General features: G+C 41.2%; 1 protein-coding gene and 1 non-coding gene across 3 annotated transcripts; one reads left to right on the top strand and one right to left on the bottom strand.

Moving 5' to 3' along the window:
• Positions 1-1,987: 1,987 nt before the first annotated feature.
• On the bottom strand, positions 1,988-5,230 carry LOC118939537 (uncharacterized). Its single transcript, XR_016487281.1, has 3 exons — positions 5,091-5,230; positions 4,723-4,897; positions 1,988-4,538 (listed from the first exon to the last, which is right to left on the bottom strand). It is a non-coding gene; the product is annotated as an uncharacterized LOC118939537 (transcript).
• Positions 5,231-9,498: 4,268 nt separating this feature from the next.
• Positions 9,499-14,220, top strand: LOC110492023 (SAP domain-containing ribonucleoprotein). 2 transcript variants are annotated; one of them, XR_002468937.3, is made up of 11 exons: positions 9,499-9,586; positions 11,220-11,319; positions 11,634-11,683; positions 11,869-11,933; positions 12,055-12,106; positions 12,210-12,283; positions 12,407-12,447; positions 12,650-12,676; positions 12,785-12,856; positions 13,004-13,081; positions 14,045-14,220. XR_002468937.3 is itself a non-coding variant. In XM_021565979.3 (11 exons), the coding sequence occupies exons 1-11, from the start codon at positions 9,554-9,556 to the stop codon at positions 14,090-14,092; spliced, it is 636 nt and encodes a 211-aa protein (XP_021421654.2). In that variant the 5' UTR covers positions 9,499-9,553; the 3' UTR covers positions 14,093-14,220. The 2 variants fall into 2 exon arrangements, 1 of the variants encoding a protein (XP_021421654.2); XM_021565979.3 differs by having other exon boundaries at positions 12,650-12,672.
• Positions 14,221-19,004: the final 4,784 nt, after the last annotated feature.

Here is a 19,004-nt window from a genome sequence, read left to right as displayed (position 1 = left end):
CTGATTTGTACGGGTCCAGGTTTTGCAGCTCTTTTATAACATCTGCTATCTGGGTGAAGGAGAAGCTGGGAGGCTTGGGCAAGTAGCTGCGGAGCTGTTGGCTGAGGTAGCCAGGAGGAAATCATGGCCAGCTGTAGAGAAATGCTTATTGAAATTCTCGATTAACGTGGATTTATCGGTGGTGACAGTATTATCTAGCCTCAGTGCAGTGGGCAGCTAGGAGGAGGTGCTCTTATTCTCCATGGACTTTACAGTGTCCCCAAACCTTTTGGAGTTAGAGCTACAGGGTGCAAATTTCTGTTTGAAAAAGCTAGCCTTTGCTTTCCTGACTGACTGCGTGTATTGGTTCCTGACCTTTTGGTTCCTGAAAGTTGCATATCGAGGGGACTATTCGATGCTAGTGCAGTCCATATTCTCCTACATTAACTTCATATTTCCACAAACTTCAAAGTGTTTCCTTTCAAATGGAATCAAGAATATGCATATCCTTGTTTCAGGTCCTGAGCTACAAGCAGTTAGATTTGGGTATATCATTTTAGGTGAACATTTAAAAAAAAAAACAGGGTCCGATCCTTGAGGTTTTAAGAAAGAAAAAAATTCCATAAATGAACTTTTAACAGGGCACACCTGTTAATTGAAATGTATTCCAGGTGACTATCTCATGAAGCTGGTTAAGAGAATGCCAAGAGTGTGCAAAGCTGTCATCAAGGCAAAGGCACATTTTGATTTGTTTAACACTTCATTAGTTACTGCATGATTTCATAGTTTTGATATCTTTACTATTATTCTACAATGTAGAAAATAGTACAAATTAAGAAAAACCCTTGAATGAGTAGGTGTGTTCAAACTTTTGACTGGTATTGTAGGTCTAATTAGGTATAACACAGGAATATATAATAAGTTGTACTAATTAGTGAATCGTTTCTGGGTCAACAGAACAATAAGTCATACAATGCTGCTAAGAGAAACTGTGCTTACAGGCAGGAAATATGGCAGGAATGTAATGTTAATAAGGATTACTGGGGCGCTTGTGATTTAAATTAATCCGGATTTGTCCTCCCCTCTATTTGAAACTATAACTAACAGTGTTACGTTTTTTTGTTAAATATTTTATGGTTAAATTGTGAGACTGTTCAAACTCCTTTTTGAACAATGTCACTATTCAGAGCAAAGCTATTTAAATTGATCTCTCTTAACTTCATTCCTAATTTAACCCTCACATCTAAGAAAAACTAGACTGTAAATGCTTAGGTTATTAGTGTATTTCAAAGATCTTTAAAAAAAAGAAATGAATTCTTTAATAGGTCAAGCAATTTAAAATAATGTAAGCAAATGCTTCTATCATGCCCAATAAAACATGCAAGTCCCTACTCAGATATCACTGTCAGGAGAGGTCGTGGAGGCAGTTGAGTCCATTGGTGAATCGGCATGGGGTGTCATCCCACTCTGAGCCAAAATGCTGGGCATCTCATCGTCAGACGACAGCGCAGCCAGGTGTGCAGTGAATTCGCTGGGATTTGGACCAAACATATTCTTGTGACTCACAAGTTGTGAGGATGTTGGAGGACATCGACAGGCATTTTTTGGCAGGAATGCAATTGACTGGGGAGGATGGTTTTGTAATTACCTTCTGAAGAATCAAGGTCTTCCTGTGAGGTTTTTGCACCAGCGCCGCCTGAGGACACCATTCTCATCCAGTAGGTTATCATAGACCGTGTCCATGAGGCAATGTATTCCATCTTCAGGGATGACATCCAGATCCCTGGATATCCCTCAAAACCTTCAGTTGAGTCTGATTGTGCCTCCAAGTACAGTGGGGCAAAAAAGTATTTAGTCAGCCACCAATTGTGCAAGTTATCCCACTTAAAAAGATGAGAGAGGCCTGTAATTTAGACCTGGAAAGTAAGCCTGCAAAGTTCTGTCAATCTCTGGAGTAGATTGCAACTCCTCCCCCTTTGGCAGTTCTATCTTGACGGAAAATGTTTTAGTTGGGTATGGAAATCTCTGAATTTTTGATGGCCTTCTTAAGCCAGGATTCAGACACGGCAAGGACTTCAGGGTTGGCGGAGTGTGCTAAAGCAGTGAGTAAAACAAACTTAGGGAGGAGGCTTCTAATGTTAACATGCATGAAACCAATGATTTTTCGGTTACAGAAGTCAACAAGCATATCCATCAACAAGATACATTCCTAGTATCATTTGCCGTGCCGTCTCCAAAGGGATGTCAAACAGCCATCATTGCTGTGAGCAGTCTTCTGGGTGACATGGAGACAACTGTGATTGCCAGTGCTCCCTATTATTGTACTACCAGAGCAGATATGGAAGAAATGCTCTCTCAGGCAACAACAGAGCACTCCGCGAAAACAATGGCCTCAACAAAAGTTGAGGCGATTCCCGATGATTTGGTGGAAAAATGTAATTGACATATGTAGTGAAATGGATTTAGCTGGCCAGCTACCACTACATGACAATACTGTGGAAGGTCCATCAAATGTTCCTGGACCAATTCAAAGCAACCTTTTTGGATCTGATGTAAGCCTCACTGAATCACAGATCCCTCCGGTAAAGGTTGAAGACCATAAGGTAAAGTCAATTGTGATGCAAGGGGGAACATTCGTGTCTCCTGGTGAGAAGACAACTGATGAGAAAAGAGAGGTAATTTTGAACAATGTTTTTGACTCAAAGAAACCTTCCCCTGGAAGGAAAGCTCAGCAGGCCACCAGAAGCACCTCTTTCCATAACCTCGATCTCACCCTTGAAGATGGAGTTCTTGACTACATCAGCAAAGATCTTTTCAAAGAAAGCCTGGCCCACTCGATGAGGAATGATGTAAGACGCTCCGTCTCTTTGCCTCAATTTGTATCAGGGAACATCAAAAGTGATGACAGCTTGGAGTGAGAAATAATGATTTGGTTTATGTTGAAAAGTTTATCCAGAAAACGGAGCAAAGACCAGGCCTGTCAGCTGACTGAGAATGCCATTTCACTCACCCCCCCAACTGGAGTCTGCCGCCATAGAATTGATCATCAAAGTTCTGGAGCAGGTCAAGACTAAAATGATTGATAATATTAGACAGAATCCTCCCAACAGAGCAATTTCCCCAAGGCAAGTCAGACTGCCATCAAAGCTGTGAGCAGCATTTCGGGAGGTATGGGAACTTCCCTCATCGCAAGTAACACAGTTAATTCCTGCTATCGCCGGACTCAATCCCGACCTAGACAATGTCACATACAGTGGGGCAAAAAAGTATTTAGTCAGCCACCAATTGTGCAAGTTCTCCCACTTAAAAATATGAGAGAGGCCTGTAAGTTTCATCATAGGTACACTTCAACTATGACAGACAAAACCCTAACCCTGGCATGGTCTCCTCTGTATCATGGGTGGCTCTTCCTTAGATGAGTTTCCTATTACAAAAACACACAATACTGAATTGGATGTGATTTAGCATTCACTTTGCTATGAACATGCCAATATGCAGGCAGCAAACAATACTCAGAAATATCCTTCATAATTAAATTATGATTACTTAGTGGTGAAACTGACTTGCCTGACAGGGAAACTGTTTTCGTCACAGTTTTGGTGTGAGCAGCTAGGCGAGCGAGCTGGACAGGAGCTATAATAAAATAAATGAAAAGATGATATACAGCAAAAGACATTTGAACTGTATGTTGCATTTCACATAGGGATTTAAACATTGGTAACTGTAGCTAGGTTTCCATCCAATTGGCAACAGATTTTCATATTAACAATATGAGAATTTTCCAACCAGTCATGTTTTCCATCAAATGTACTTGTTCCATCCAGATATCTGTGCGTGATGACGTAAAAATACCTTTTGCAGGGTGAAATTCCCATGTACTGAATAAAAAACTAAGTTATTTTCATAGCATTTTCAACTCTACTGATGGTTATTTAGCGAGTGTGCCCAGTATTGGCACCTGCGCTCTAGTCGACAGCGTTATCTGCTTGAGCGCATGTTGGCTAGAGCGCATGTATAGCCAACATGAGATGATTTTTATGGACAAAAAAAAATAAATATTTGACAAACGGCAGCCAAGCATCAATTATTTATAGGAGCTTCAAATAGTGGTGCAGTGGTCTAAGGCACTGCTACGCAGTGCTGCAATGTCACTACAACCTGTGATTCGATCCCCATCAAATGTGCCAACTTGTCACAACTGGCCCAGCGTCGTCCGGATTGGGGGAGGGTTTGGCTGGGGGGGCTTTACAAGCTCATCATGCTCTAGCGACTCCTTGTGGCAGGCCGGGCACCGGCAGGCTGATTTCAGTCGTCAGTTGAACGGTGTTTCCTCCGACACATTTGTACAGCTGATTTCCGGGTTAAGCTTGGTTGAATGGAAACCTGGTAAGTGTGATGAATTCAAATAAAATTTTACCTGGTTTTCCAGAAATTTCTTCCAATAGATAATTTGGTTTAATAGCAGCCTCTCTCAACTTCTCAAACTCCTGGAGGTTTTTTAATTCCTCTTCCATTTTCCTCATCTGAATAGCCTGCTTTTGTTCCATGATGCACATTTTCTGTGAAGAGCATAATAAAACAATATACAGAGTAAAACAATAGCAGTGAAATATACCTTCAAATGTGTCAACTTAGCACCTATAAAAATGTGGGTAAAACCATTTCTTAATTTACTGACCTATTCAAACTTCAATACTTTTTGGGTTTAGTTTGTGAGGTATGAAGAGTCTGTGATATCATTACCTTTCTGTTGCACTTTTCTTTGGCCTCCTTCAGTTGCCTGGCCTTGTTCACATCATGCTTTACATCATTTTGAATGAGTTTCAGCCTGAATCGCTCCTTAGAAACCCAATACTCCTCAAACTCTCTCTCTGGGTCATACAATGCCGTTTGCAGGCCATCTTTGTGTCCCCTGACCCTATTAATACATTCAACAGATCAGTCATGTACTTGACATTTCTAACACAAGAGTAGGCATAACTCTACTATAAAGCTATAGAATTGTTGTCACTAGAGTAATGATATGCAATAACATGCAGTTCGACATTATTACCACTAGGAGTCAGCACTCACATTTGTATAAAGTGCATTTACATGCACTTCTTGCCTACCTGGAACAAATGGTTGACTGCAGATGCTTCATGTTCCGAGCTCCTTCTTCCAGTAAGTACTCTCTCATATCTTCTAGTAAAACATCATTAGGGATATGGCCTTCTTCATGTAACTGAACCATTCTCAGCATCTGTTTCTTCTGAAATAGGATAAAAGACATTTTCGTACAGTTTAGATACTTATCAGCCTAAGATATGCAGTACATGTTACAGTAGCATTGTTGTAAGAGTGATGAGTGAGCGTTTCACATTTTCACCTGTAAACAACTTCATGTGTGATCTCAACATGTGTGCTCTTTACACATTTCCGAAAACAGTCAAACTGCCCACATACCATCTTCTTGCTGTAGGTTTTGTCATGGTTTGTCTTGACCGTATCCAGGTACTGTTTGTATGTGTTATACTCCTTCAATGAGCATACAACCTTGAAGAGAGAGAATCAAAAGGTATCCTCCTATAATACTATTTCCTGGAGTTAACGATCAGTTAAGTTTACGGTCTCCTCCTGCACTGGTCAGAAAAAATATTTACTTTTTTTTTTTTTTTTTACTTACGTTGTCATCTTCAGTGATTTAAGTTTTGCTTCTTCAAATTGCCATGATCCTGATGGTAGTATTTGGGTCACGCAGACTATTGTACGTGGGCCTCATAACGTGACAGTTTGGGTCATTTAGGTTGAAATCAGACATAGGCTGATACAATTGAGGGAATCAGGACAACAATGGTAAAAATAATCTACATACTTCTACCATGCTACTGCAACATTCTACTCGATCCTGTTTGAAATGTACGTTCGGCTTACCTTTTTACCCAGGTTGGCTCTTGACATTGTAAAGGCAACCCCAGGTAGGAATGGAAGCCATGTCATTGCAGACAATCTGCTGCTCACTGACGGCTTTGTCTTTCTCATGATCTGTAGAGGCTTCCCTTTCGGTAGACGAGGTTGCTCCTCTGGTTGGGAGGTATCTGACTCCTAGGCACTGAGGCCTTTTCCTGAAAACAGCAACACAGCAGGGATGTATTTCATACAGACTCACCTGTGATAGTCCACCCAACATGCCATCATAGGCCGAAGCACGATGAACTACCGTGGCAATAGACTAAGTACCAGTCTGTTTGTGCTTTTGGTCGTGTTCCCCTGCTAAGACGTTGCTTACGCATGCCAGATCTTATAATGCCTGGATAGGTATTTTACATATCAGCTAACCACATCATATGTTACTAGCGGCACCCCACCCTATGGGCAGTAAATCATTGGATCTGATTCATTTGATTCAATGCAATTCAATCTTTGAAATGCATATTTATTTATGCTTATTAATAAGCCATTGTCAACTTCCCATCTATGGTTATTTTTGCTCACTGTCAATTGCGCACTGTCACCCTATTTTTACAAATGTTTGATTTCCTACAGTGGCCAGTGGAATGTAAGAGGACGACATTTAAAAAAAAAAAAGAAAATCAGGCACAACATTTTAAGAGAGCATTGTCAACATTGTCAAGAACCTGCCTGGGTAAAAAGGTAAGGAGGGAGTGCACAAAACATTAGGAACACCTGCTCTTTCCATGACAGACTGACCAGGTGAAAGCTATTATCCCTTATTGAGGTCACCTGTCAAATCCCCTTCAATCAATATAGATGAAGTGGAGAAGACAGGTTAAAGAAGGATTTTTAAACCTTGAGACATGGATTGTGTATGTGTGCCATTCAGAGGGTGAATGGGCAAGACAAAAGATTTAAGTGCCTTTGAATGGGGTATGCTAGTAGGTGCCAGGTGCAACACTGCTGGGTTTTTCACGCTCAACAGTTTCTCGTGTGTATCAAGAATGGTCTACCACGCAAAGGACATCCAGCCAACATGACACAACTGTGGGAAGCATTGGAGTCAACATTGGCCAGAATCCATGTGGGACACCTTGAAGATGTTACTAATGTTTTGTACACTCTGTGTACATTTAAACAGGATTAAGTAGAATGTTTCAGTATAATATTGATTTTTAAACTCTCCTTTTCCCAGTCTGTAATCCCCATATGTCCAAAAGCTGACCGCCATCATTCTCGTTCCCAAGAACTCTAAGGCTACCTGCCACAATGATCACCGCCCTGTAGCACTCACATCTATAATCATGAAGTGCTTTGAAAGGCTGGTTATGGCACACATCATCTCAGACACCCTAGACCCACTCCAATTTGCTTTATTGTTCCCCACGATGAAATCTGTGGATCCGTCTCAGTCCGTAAGTTTGTTCATACATTACACTGATTGGCCAGATAGTGGCTCTATAAGAAGATTGAAAAAACACACTTTGAAAGGTCACGCCCCTCACCACGTTTGACTTAAAGTCATGAAATTCCTTACATAGGTTCCTCTCCTCACGAGGAACCAATTTGCCTCAGTTGACCCACATAGAGATAGATAGAGTCATGTTTATATTTGTGATATTATAGCATCTCTGACAGCATGGGCAGCGCCAGAGGCTAAAACTGAGGAATTCCCACCCAGGTGACTACTTTAAAAATGTTGGAAGCCTGGTGGAAGCCCTGAATTGAGCTGCCCCCGCTAAAATAGCCTTTTGTCCACTAGAGGAGTCTATAATTCTCTATGGGAAACCCTACGGTCTGCCATGATGGATTTTCTGCCATTTATAATTTTGTGAGAAACACTACAAACGCTACTCTTCTGGCACCGAATGGACTATCTGCACGGAACTTGATACGTGGCATCAATGGACAAAGGTTTCTCTACGCAATATTTTCCAAACTAGTACCTAAAACAAAATGGCTGCTATTGGCCAATAAACATTCACATGGGCGTGGTCTGGCACATATGAAATCAATTAATGACATTCATATTGTCACAACATTTGGTACACATGTTGTAAACACGGTCAAGGCTCAACATATGCAAGAGCATTCAAATCGACCTCAGGGCAGCGCTATAACGGGCACGTTAATATCTCTTGATCTGTTTGACTCAGAGTGATGACATTTGGAACCCATGCTCAGGGATATGAGTCTAGCTAACCCACTCAATATATCATACTACTAGCCCGATTTTGACGAAACTTGGGAGAATGATGCGACTTCTCATAGAGATCCGGCATTTACAAAATTACACTGATTGGCCCAAGGGGGGCGCTGCATCATTCGTGGGGACGACATGTTTACTGTTGCCTTGTTTAATGATAATTTGGAATGTCAAGTCAGTTAGCATTATGGATAAAAAAACACAGCAGAATATAAAGTGGCAAGCCAGATGGATGTAAGAGGACGACGTGCTTCTTTTGAGCCTAAAATTAAGAAAATTGGCGCAAAATTGTGGGAGGAAATTCTCCAGCAGCTTAGAATGCTTAGTGTATTTATGATATACATAGAGATCTACAGTCAATGATGTGGCACGCAACCATTGGTTGATGCATGCAAAGTCTGAGCAGGGGAATAAACCTTTATGTCAACTCCCTGTCACTCATTGTCATAACAAACATGATGTTTGGCTTAACAATGAGAGCAATGGAGTTGACAACAGCAAAAAGATCTGGGACCAGGCTACAGTCCAATTCTGTGACTGTGAACTAATTGACCTGTGGCTAACTGTCATCAGCATGCCACGAGACTGTGTTAGAGCACTGAATGCCTAGGCTCTCAGGGAACTAACACAAGTCTCGGACAACTCATCACACAAAAATAGTTAACTGAACTATCTCAGCTGCACTTTTTTGGTTAGCTACCCCCACCAAACATTTTGCTCTGTCCAAAGTAGACCTCATGCACAAATTATTTTTGGTGGCCTGATTCACATACTGTTTTGGTTCAGACTTCATAGAATTGGTGTAAGAAATAGCAGTTTTAACTTATATTACAAAATACGTTCACAGTTGTTAACAGGTTTAATTAGACTGTCAGAAAATAGTTAAATGCAAAGCATGGCAGGAATGAGAAATATGCCTACGAACATGACTACGTATCAAAAATACATGCGTCATAATGCAGTAGAATACTTACCTTGTTCAAAACAACTGGGAACTCGCGAGAAAAAAAAAATTGAACTCGGGAACTCAGGCCTCTTTCTGGACTCTAGAGCTTCAACATTCCGACCTGAAAATCACTGACGTCATGATTTGTATTTTTCCGAGGTCCCAGTTATTTTGAACACAGCAACAGTACGGTCTTGTAACACAATGTATTGCCATATTCGAAATTCGATTGATTATATCATATGCCCAACTGTATTGAATGTCCCTTCTAAATCTGATCATTGATGGATGGCTGCCTATCAATAAAGGTGTTCTACATAAAATACTTTTCTGGAATATACTTTTCATTGATGTGTCAACACAAGTCACAAAAGTTTTTACACAAAAAATTATAGACAATAAAATGCATGCAACCCATCCATTAATTAGCACAGCAGATTGCTGTGGGTGTCGATTTCCGATTGGAGAAATAGATTCAGCAAAGCAAGATGGCTGAAATTGGGGAGCTCCAGAAACTAAAGGTTGCGAACACGTTTTTTCTAAGTTTAAAACGTCTTATACCGGTATTATATTTTTGGAAGATGAATTATCGTATGTTGTCAGCTATCTTTACTTTGTAAATCAGGATCTTACACGCTGCAGATCCCTGGACACCTACAGTCGCAGTTCGCTAATTGATGCTAACGGGCAGGAAGTGAAATAATCCATGCTTGCTGCACGGTGTAGTTAGCTAGGCATTTTGAGGTTTGAGAGAGCGAAACTGACTGGCACCCAGGCTACGCGGATATTTATTCCACTCTGTGTGATATGACACAGATGTTTAGCATGACAGGAAAGGAATGATAGCTAAACAGAATGGTGCCCAGACTAGTATCCACACTTGTTGAATTTATTTAGTCTGGCTTTATCTCTGTGAGGGCCAAAGTAATCCACTACTGCTGTAAAGTCAGCAACGAACGGGACAGCATCGGCGCATGCTCGACTGTGAATGAATGAAATTGTACAGTATGTTCTTGAGAATGTTATTGTTAGGTCTAAATGGGCTTTTTTTTGGGCGTGCTGTTTTCATTGCACGGTTTCACGGCAAACAGTAGCTAACTACGTCTGTAAAATGTTTCACAACAAACAGTGTAACGGAAACAGCGCCCGACAAAAGCCAATATCATTGCCGCCACGCAAAAAAAAATATGGAACATGAAAAAATATTTCTGCTAGGGCGCACTTTGACGATACTAGAACACTTCCTCTGCAAACAGAAATTATTTTGAAAAGTCTGACAACCCCATAGTAGAATAGTTTATCTATTTACCAAATCGGCTAGTGTGTGCTATGCGAGATAAATATTCCTCGTGGGGCATTCAAGTTATGAGTGCCATAGGGAAGGAAACATGCATTCTGAGTTAACCTAACAGGTTGGCCTACATTATATTAACTTTTTATGCAAGTTTTTTGCGACCTAAAGTTAATCAATAGGATAATAACTGGTTAAAATATAACATTTGGGATCTGGCTAATGATTAGCCCAATAGTGTAAATGCAGATAGGCAACCCCATGCTTCAGTTTATTTGCAATTTGCTTCATCAGTTGGGCTACAGGTGATAATGTTTATTGCTACTAGCATACTGGTAATATGGAGCATAGGCTATTTACATTTTTGTTATTTTTTTAACTAGGCAAGTCAGTTAAGAACAAATTCTTATTTACAATGACGGCCTACACTGGCCAAACCCAGACGACACTGGGCCAATTGTGCGCTGCCCTATGGGACTCCCAATCACGTCCGGTTGTGATACAGCCTGGATTCGAACCAGGGTGTCTGTAGTGACCTCACTACAGCCCACGATGTAAAAATTATTTTATCACATTTTAACAATATTATTGGGCTCATTTCTGGAGTTGGATATTTTAGATCGTGTCTGCATACTTTCACTTTAATTCATTTGTGAGAAAAATGTCCTTTAATGAAGTCAGCAGAACTGAGCTTCTCAGTCCTGATGCATACAAAGTCTAGGAGGGATCCCCCCCAATGATATTTTCCCTGCTACACATTTTTTCCAGGGGAGACGCTGTTGGGTAGTACCATTTGAATTGCAAGAACTGCAATTTAGTAGGAATTTGTAATCTAATCAGCAATCCACACTTCTGTCCTACAGCTTGCTGAGCTGAAGCATGAGTGTGAAGCCAGGGGTCTGGGTGCGAAGGGCAACAAATTGGAGCTGATCACACGACTACAGGCTCATCTGGAGGAGCATGGTGAGCATGCAATAATGGATGGACTAAATACGTATTGGGTCAGGTTCCCAGACATGGGTAAAACCTAGTGCTAGCCTAAAAATATTCTCCATTTAGGTCCTGGAGTAAGGACTAGGCTTCACCGGCATCAGTTAAACTAGCCCATGGAGTAGAAAGTGTGATAACTTGTTGACTTCTAGCCCCTACACCTTGACACTCCTTTATATCTAAAAGGTGTGAGCAATATGGCAAGAATTACACCTAGCCTATGAATGGGCGAAGTGACACATGCTTAAATTTATGATTCTTAAAAAATATATATATTTTTTTAACAGAGGATGACATGGGCCTAAATGAAGATGATGTTCTGGGAGAAGAGCCAGAGGTAAGCCTGGTTTTAAAACGGTATGGCAGCAATGGCACTTCATGTATGGATTAGGTGAGTACCACCATGTCCAGTATAAAGTCACTTTGTACATGCTGCAATTGCTTTGGTGAAATATGACATGAAAATAAATGTATAATTGTAGGAGCATTTCTTGATGAGTCATTGTGCTTTTGAAAATGTAGTACCTCTCGAAAGATGCGGATGCCGTCACTGGGGATAACGACGAGAAACCAGTAGCGGTGTCTGAGTACGTTTTTCATTTTATGTTAACACGCATTGGAGACGGACATTTTCTTTCCATGATTTTTCTGACGATCTGATTCCCCTAATTATTGAAATATGTTCCGTGTGATTTGAATGTTTTTCAGGGCGGCTGAAAAGAAAGTGGTAAAAATCACACCTCCAGTATCTGTGGATGAGGTAATGGGATGCTTGTTGCACTCTTTCACCAGTCATGACGGGTCTTCGATGCAATGATGGTTTGCTAACCTTCTCATGAACATATTTTTAATCCCGTATTCAGAGGTTACAGAAGAGAGCAGACCGATTCAATGTCCCTGCCTTAGCTGACAGCAAGAAGGCCATACGTGCTGCCCGGTCAGTACCCAACCATTCTCACAAATGTGTAGACTAACTATCTCATGCATTGTTAATTGCCTTTTGATTGAGCGTATCTATGAAGCTATATATTAAAGTTGATTAAATATGTCTTGCGTTCAGGTTTGGTTTGCCCGTTGCTGCACCTCCAACTTCCACCACAGGTCGGTCTCAATCTTCCAGTCTTTACTGTTCTCATGTTGAGGTTTTAATGTTATTTTTCCAAGAACCATAACCTGTAGTCAGTTTACTAAACAAGGTTGAAGAACATCATTTATCACACGTAATAGTAGGAAAACTGTTCTCCTGCATTGTCTCTCTGGTATTAATCAGTGTTTTTTTTTTTTTTTTCTCTTTCTATCATAGGTGTAACTGTGAATAAATCCACTGCAAGTAATCCACATATGTTGAGCAGTCACCTCTCCTCATTTCATTAATGTGACCATTACTGTGACTCAGAAGATTTCATTAAGTATTTCTCTCACTCTGTGTTCTGAGTAGCCAGTCAGCGTTGAACAGCTAAAAAAGCGAGCTGAACGATTTGGCGGGAACGTTTCTTCCGTCTCCAAGAAGGTGAGCTCATAGGGATAGGCCAGTTTCTAGATTAGACTATAAGGCATCCTGAAAGTTGAAAGAAATGCTGAATTGAAACCTAGAGGTTATACTTTAGCATTTTTGATTAGGCTAAGCCAGATTTAAGACCATATTTGTGTGTTCCAGGTTGAGGAAGATGAGAAGCTGAAGAAGCGGAAAGAAAGATTTGGGATCCTCACTGGTGCTGTCGCAACTGATATTGAGGTTTTCAGATTCTATTTATTATCGATACCGGTACAGCTCATTCAAAATATTTAGACCCCTTGACTTTTTCCACATTATGTTAGACTTATTCTAAAATGGATTAAATAAAACATTTTCCTCATCATTCTACACAATATCCCATAATGACAAAGTGAAAACAGGTTTCTAGAAATGTATTTAAAATTGAAAAACAGATACCTTATTTTCATAAGTATTCAGACCCTTTGCTATGAGACTTGAAATTGAGCTCAGGTGCATAATTTTTCCATTGATCATCCTTGAGATATTTCTACAACTTTATTGGAGTCCACCTGTGGTAAATTAAATTGATCGGACATGGTTTGGAAAGGCACACCTGTTGTCAGTGCAAAAACCAAGCCATGAGGTCGAGGGAATTGTCTGTAGAGCTCCGAGACAGGATTATGTCAAGGCACAGATCTGGGAAAGGGTACCAAAACATTTTTGCTGGTCCCCAAGCACACAGTGGCCTCCATCATTCTTAAATGGAATAAGTTTGGAACCACCAAGACTCTTGCTTGGGTGGCCAGTTCTAGCAAAACTGAGCAATTGGGGGAGAAGGGCCTTGGTCAGGGTGGTGACCAAGAACCCATGGTCACTCTAACAGAGCTCCAGAGTTCCTCTGTGGAGATGGGAGAACCTTCCAGAAGGACAACCATCACTGCAGCACTCCAGAAATCAGGTCTTTATGGTAGTGACCAGACAGCAGCCACTTCTCAGTAAAAGGTACATGACAGCCCGCTTTGAGTTTGCCAAAAGACACCTAAAGGACTCTAATTCAATCTATTTTAGAATAAGCCTGTAACGTAACAATATGTGGAAAAAGTCAAGGGGTCTGAATACTTTCTGAATACACTTTTATATATTACAGATTTATTTCCTATTTTGTAATATTTTATTCCATAAAGAGATTAAATCAAATGTTTGTTTACTCTTTTTCCTCAGGCAAAGAAACAGAAGCGTTCTGAACGATTTGGAAATGTGACGGTGTAATTTGGTATTTTTAAGTGATGTTTTATGCTCTTTTTTTTTGTGTGTGTATGTTGCAAACATAACTGAAATGTACTGTATATAGCTTGTCAAGTTGTATTACATTTGGTCATTAAAGTAGTTTTCAATTATTTTCTGGAGTTGCTGTTTATTCTGTCCATGGGTTTGCTATTTGATTATTTTCCAGTTGTACCAAGTGGAGTACATGGCCTGGTAGCACGGAACCCTCCTCGCTGGGTCCCCCAGATAGTGGCCTGACAAGTGCACAACATGCTGGACTATGTTCTTACACTGCCAGACCTGTGAGCTTACAAGTCAGGGCATTGTTTCACTACTAGTATAAATATAGGAAGTGAGAGAAGAAAAGAGGATGTTTGAGCATTGGGTCAATGCCACAATTTTGTAGCATTATAGATGCACTCACCTGGTCTGAGAGCACAGCACACACAGAATGTCCAACCCACTCTCCAGTGGCTACACTCTTGCCTAGTCATGTGAAATCCTTAGAATGGAGCCTTATTTATTATTTAAATTAACTGATTTATATGAACGGGAATTCATTAAAATCATTGAAATTGTTGCATTTTTATATATTTTTCAGTGTATTTACTCCGCCCATAACTTTTGTACTCACACCTGGGAGTGCTATAATCATTGAGTCACGTAGTTTTACACTTAATGTCTACATTTGGTCAGTCCAAAATAGCTTTTTAATTCTGTCATGGAAATAATTGTATTTCCTATTACCAACTCATTTACCTCTAGATTACCATGTGGACCAGTTTATTGAACACTGTCCTATTCCATCTGGACCAGAGGAATACCTACAGTTGAAGTAGGACGTTTACATACACCTTAGCCAAATACATTAACTCAGTTTTACACAATTCCTGACATTTAATCTTAGTAAAAATTCCCTGCCTTAGGTCAGTTAGGATCACCACTTTATTTTAAGAATGTGAAATGTCAGAATAGAATCACAGCCTTTAATTCTTTCATCACATTCCCAGTGGGTCAGAAGTTTACATACACTCAGTATTTGGTAGCATTGCCTTTATATTTAAATTGGGTCAAATGTTTCGGGTAGCCTTCCACAAGCTTCCCACAATAAGTTGGGGTAATTTTGTCCCATTCATCCTGACAGAACTGGTGTAACTGAGTCAGGTTTGTAGGCCTCCTTGCTCACACACGCTTTTTCAGTTCTGCCCACAAATTTTCTTTAGGATTGAGGTCAGGGCTTTGTGATGGCCAATCCAATACCTTGACTTTGCTGTCCTTAAGCCATTTTTCCACAACTTTGGAAGTATGCTTGGTGTCATTGTCCATTTGGAAGACCCATTTGCGACCAAGCTTTAACTTCCTGACTGTCTTGAGATGTTGCTTCAATATATCCACATCATTTTCCTCCTATTTTGAGAAGTGCACCAGACCCTCCAACAATTCACCCCCACAACATGATGCTGCCATGGTGTTCTTCGGCTTGCAAGTCTCCCCCTTTTTCCTCCAAACATAACGATGGTCATTATGGTTGAACAGTTCTATTTTTGTTTAGAGGACATTTCTCCAAAAAGTATGATCTTTGTCCCCATGTGCAGTTGCAAACTGTTTGGCTTTTTTATGGTGATTTTGAAGCAGTGGCTTCTTCCTTGCTGAGCGGCCTTTCAGGTTATGTCGATATAGGACTCGTTTTACTGTGGATATAGATACTTTTGTACCTGTTTCCTCCAGCATCTTCACAAGGTCGTTTGCTGATGTTCTGGGATTTATTTGCACTTTTCGCACCTAAGTACGTTCATCTTTAGGAGACAGAACGCGTCTCCTTCCTGAGCGATATTACAGCTGCATGGTCACATGGTGTTTATACTTGCATTCTATTGTTTGTACAGATGAATGTGGAATCTTCAGGCGTTTGGAAATTGCTTTTATTTGATTAATTTCACCTTTATTTAACCAGGTAGGCTAGTTGAGAACAAGTTCTCATTTACAACTGCGACCTGGCCAAGATAAAGCAAAGCAGTTCGACACATACAACGACACAGAGTTACACATGGAGTAAATCAAACATACAGTCAATAATAGAGTACAAACAAGTCTATATACGATGTGAGCAAATGAGGTGAGATAAGGGAGGTAAATGCAAAAAAAAGGCCATGGTGGCAGAGTAAATACAATATAGCAAGTAAACACTGGAATGGTAGATTTGCAGTGGAAGAATGTGCAAAGTAGAAATAAAAATAATGGGGTGCAAAGGAGCAAAATAAATCAAATAAATTTAGTAGGGAAAGAGGTAGTTGTTTGGGCTAAATTATAGGTGGGCTATGTACAGGTGCAGTAATCTGTGAGCTGCTCTGACAGCTGGTGCTTAAAGCTAGTGAGGGAGATAAGTGTTTCCAGTTTCAGAGATTTTTGTAGTTCGTTCCAGTCATTGGCAGCAGAGAACTGGAAGGAGAGGCGGCCAAAGAAAGAATTGGTTTTGGGGGTGACCAGAGAGACATACCTGCTGGAGCGCGTGCTACAGGTGGGTGATGCTATGGTGACCAGCGAGCTGAGATAAGGGGGGACTTTACCTAGCAGGGTCTTGTAGATGACATGGAGCCAGTGGGTTTGGCGACGAGTATGAAGCGAGGGCCAGCCAATGAGAGCGTACAGGTCGCAATGGTGGGTAGTATATGGGGCTTTGGTGACAAAACGGATGGCACTGTGATAGACTGCATCCAATTTGTTGAGTAGGGTATTGGAAGCTATTTTGTAAATGACATCGTCGAAGTCGAGGATTGGTAGGATGGTCAGTTTTACAAGGGTATGTTTGGCAGCATGAGTGAAGGATGCTTTGTTGCGAAATAGGAAGCCAATTCTAGATTTAACTTTGGATTGGAGATGTTTGATGTGGGTCTGGAAGGAGAGTTTACAGTCTAACCAGACACCTAGGTATTTGTAGTTGTCCACGTATTCTAAGTCAGAGCCGTCCAGAGTAGTGATGTTGGACAGGCGGGCAGGTGCAGGCAGCGATCGGTTCAAGAGCATGCATTTAGTTTTACTTGTATTTAAGAGCAATTGGAGGCCACGAAAGGAGAGTTGTATGGCATTGAAGCTTGCCTGGAGGGTTGTTAACACAGTGTCCAAAGAAGGGCCAGAAGTATACAGAATGGTGTCGTCTGCGTAGAGGTAGATCAGAGACTCACCAGCAGCAAGAGCGACATCATTGATGTATACAGAGAAGAGAGTCGGTCCAAGAATTGAACCCTGTGGCACCCCCATAGAGACTGCCAGAGGTCCGAACAGCAGACCCTCCAGATGAACCAGACTTGTGGAGGTCTACAATTTCTTGTGGAGGTCTACAATCAGGCCTTGGCTGATTTCTTTTGATTTTCCCATGATGTCAAGCAAAGAGGCACTGATATTGAAGGTAGGCCTTGAACTACATCCACAGGTGTAAAGCCATGACATAATTTTCTGGAATATTCCAAGCTGTTAAAGGCACAGTCAACTTAGTGTATGTCAACTTCTGACCCACTGGAATTGTGATACAATGAATTATAAGTGAAATAATCTGTCTGTAAACAATCTTTGGAAAGATTCCTTGTGTCATGCACCAGGTAGATGTCCTAACCGACTTTCCAAAACTAGTTTAACAAGAAATTTGTGGAGTGGTTGAAAAACTAGTTTTAATGACTCCAACCTAAGTGTATGTAAACTTCCGACTTCAACTGTATGTAAGAATGCTGTTCATTGACTACAGCTCAACATTTAACACCATAGTACCCTCCAAACTTGTCATTAAGCTCGTGACCCTGGGTCTTGACCCAGCCCTGTGCAACTGGGTCCTGGACTTTCTGATGAGCCGCCCCCAGGTGGCGAGGGTAAGAAACAACATCTCCACCCCGCTGATCCTCAACACTGGGGCCCCACAAGGGTGCGTTCTCAGCCTTCTCCTGTACTCCCTGTTCATGCATGACTGCGTGGCCATGCACGCCTCGAACTCAATCATTAAGTTTGCCATAAAATTTATGGGAAGATTGTTCCATTTAATTAGATCTGCTTTCATGTTGAGTAATGGGATAAAGTTATCTTCAACATAGACTTTGGGTATTCTAAAAGTTACAGGAATCTAATTACTTGGTGTGTCATCATGGTGGTGTCCGACTTGTGGTCAGGCTTGATGGAAGGAGATGGACCAAACTAATTTACATGCATACTTTGGGGTTGTTATCCTTGCTGGTGTTTTCAGATCCAATGGGGAATCCACAGAATCCCTGTGGGATGCAGATAACTTGTCCGTGCAACAATGTCTCTGGGAAAACGTCCACATTATTTCCAGGATTATCCGCTTTGATAACTGGGACACCAGACCAGCTTGGCGGCAGAGACACAAGCTAGCTGCAATCAGGTCAGTGGGTGGACTGCCTTCCCCTGTTTAACAACCCTGGGCCCAACGTTACTGTTGTTGAGCAGCTTATGCCATTTAGGGGCCGCTGCCCCTTCAGGCAGTACATACTGTCTAAACCCGCAAAATATGGAATCAAGATCTGGGCTGCCTATGATGCTGTTTCATCATATGCATGGAACTTGCAAGTGTATATGTGGAAGCCAGATGGAGGAGCCCCTGACAATAACCAAGGGATGAGGGTTGTCCTGGATGTGGCACTGGGACTCCGTGGCCACAACATCACATGCGATAACTTTTTTAAAACTTCGCACAAGTTGGGACAGGAGCTCCTCAAGAGGAAGCTGACGAAGGTAGGAAAAGTACGAAAAAACAAACCAGAGCTCCCACCTCAGGCCTGTTCCATGTATTCAATAGATATCAATCCCTCTAAGTTTGTGTTCACGGCGGACACGTCCCTAGTGTCCTACGTTCCAAAGAAAGGCAAAAATGTAGTACTCATTAGTACGCTGCATAGGGATTGGAGAATCT

This window comes from Oncorhynchus mykiss, chromosome 16 (genome assembly GCF_057628025.1).
Source record: "Oncorhynchus mykiss isolate SJ-2025 chromosome 16, ASM5762802v1, whole genome shotgun sequence".
Lineage (NCBI taxonomy): Eukaryota > Metazoa > Chordata > Actinopteri > Salmoniformes > Salmonidae > Oncorhynchus > Oncorhynchus mykiss.
The sequence above is the reverse complement of the archived record's forward strand: the minus strand, read 5'-3'. Positions and strand labels throughout refer to the sequence as shown.

What these genes read in the sequence shown, in the direction of transcription:
- LOC110492023 (XM_021565979.3), top strand. Translation starts at nt 9,554, where the DNA reads ATGGCTGAAATTGGGGAGCTCCAGAAACTAAAG. An exon ending in TTCTGGGAGAAGAGCCAGAG is followed by an intron (nt 11,684 to 11,868) that starts GTAAGCCTGGTT and finishes TTGAAAATGTAG; the next exon opens with TACCTCTCGAAAGATGCGGA. An exon ending in TTTCTTCCGTCTCCAAGAAG is followed by an intron (nt 12,857 to 13,003) that starts GTGAGCTCATAG and finishes TGTGTGTTCCAG; the next exon opens with GTTGAGGAAGATGAGAAGCT.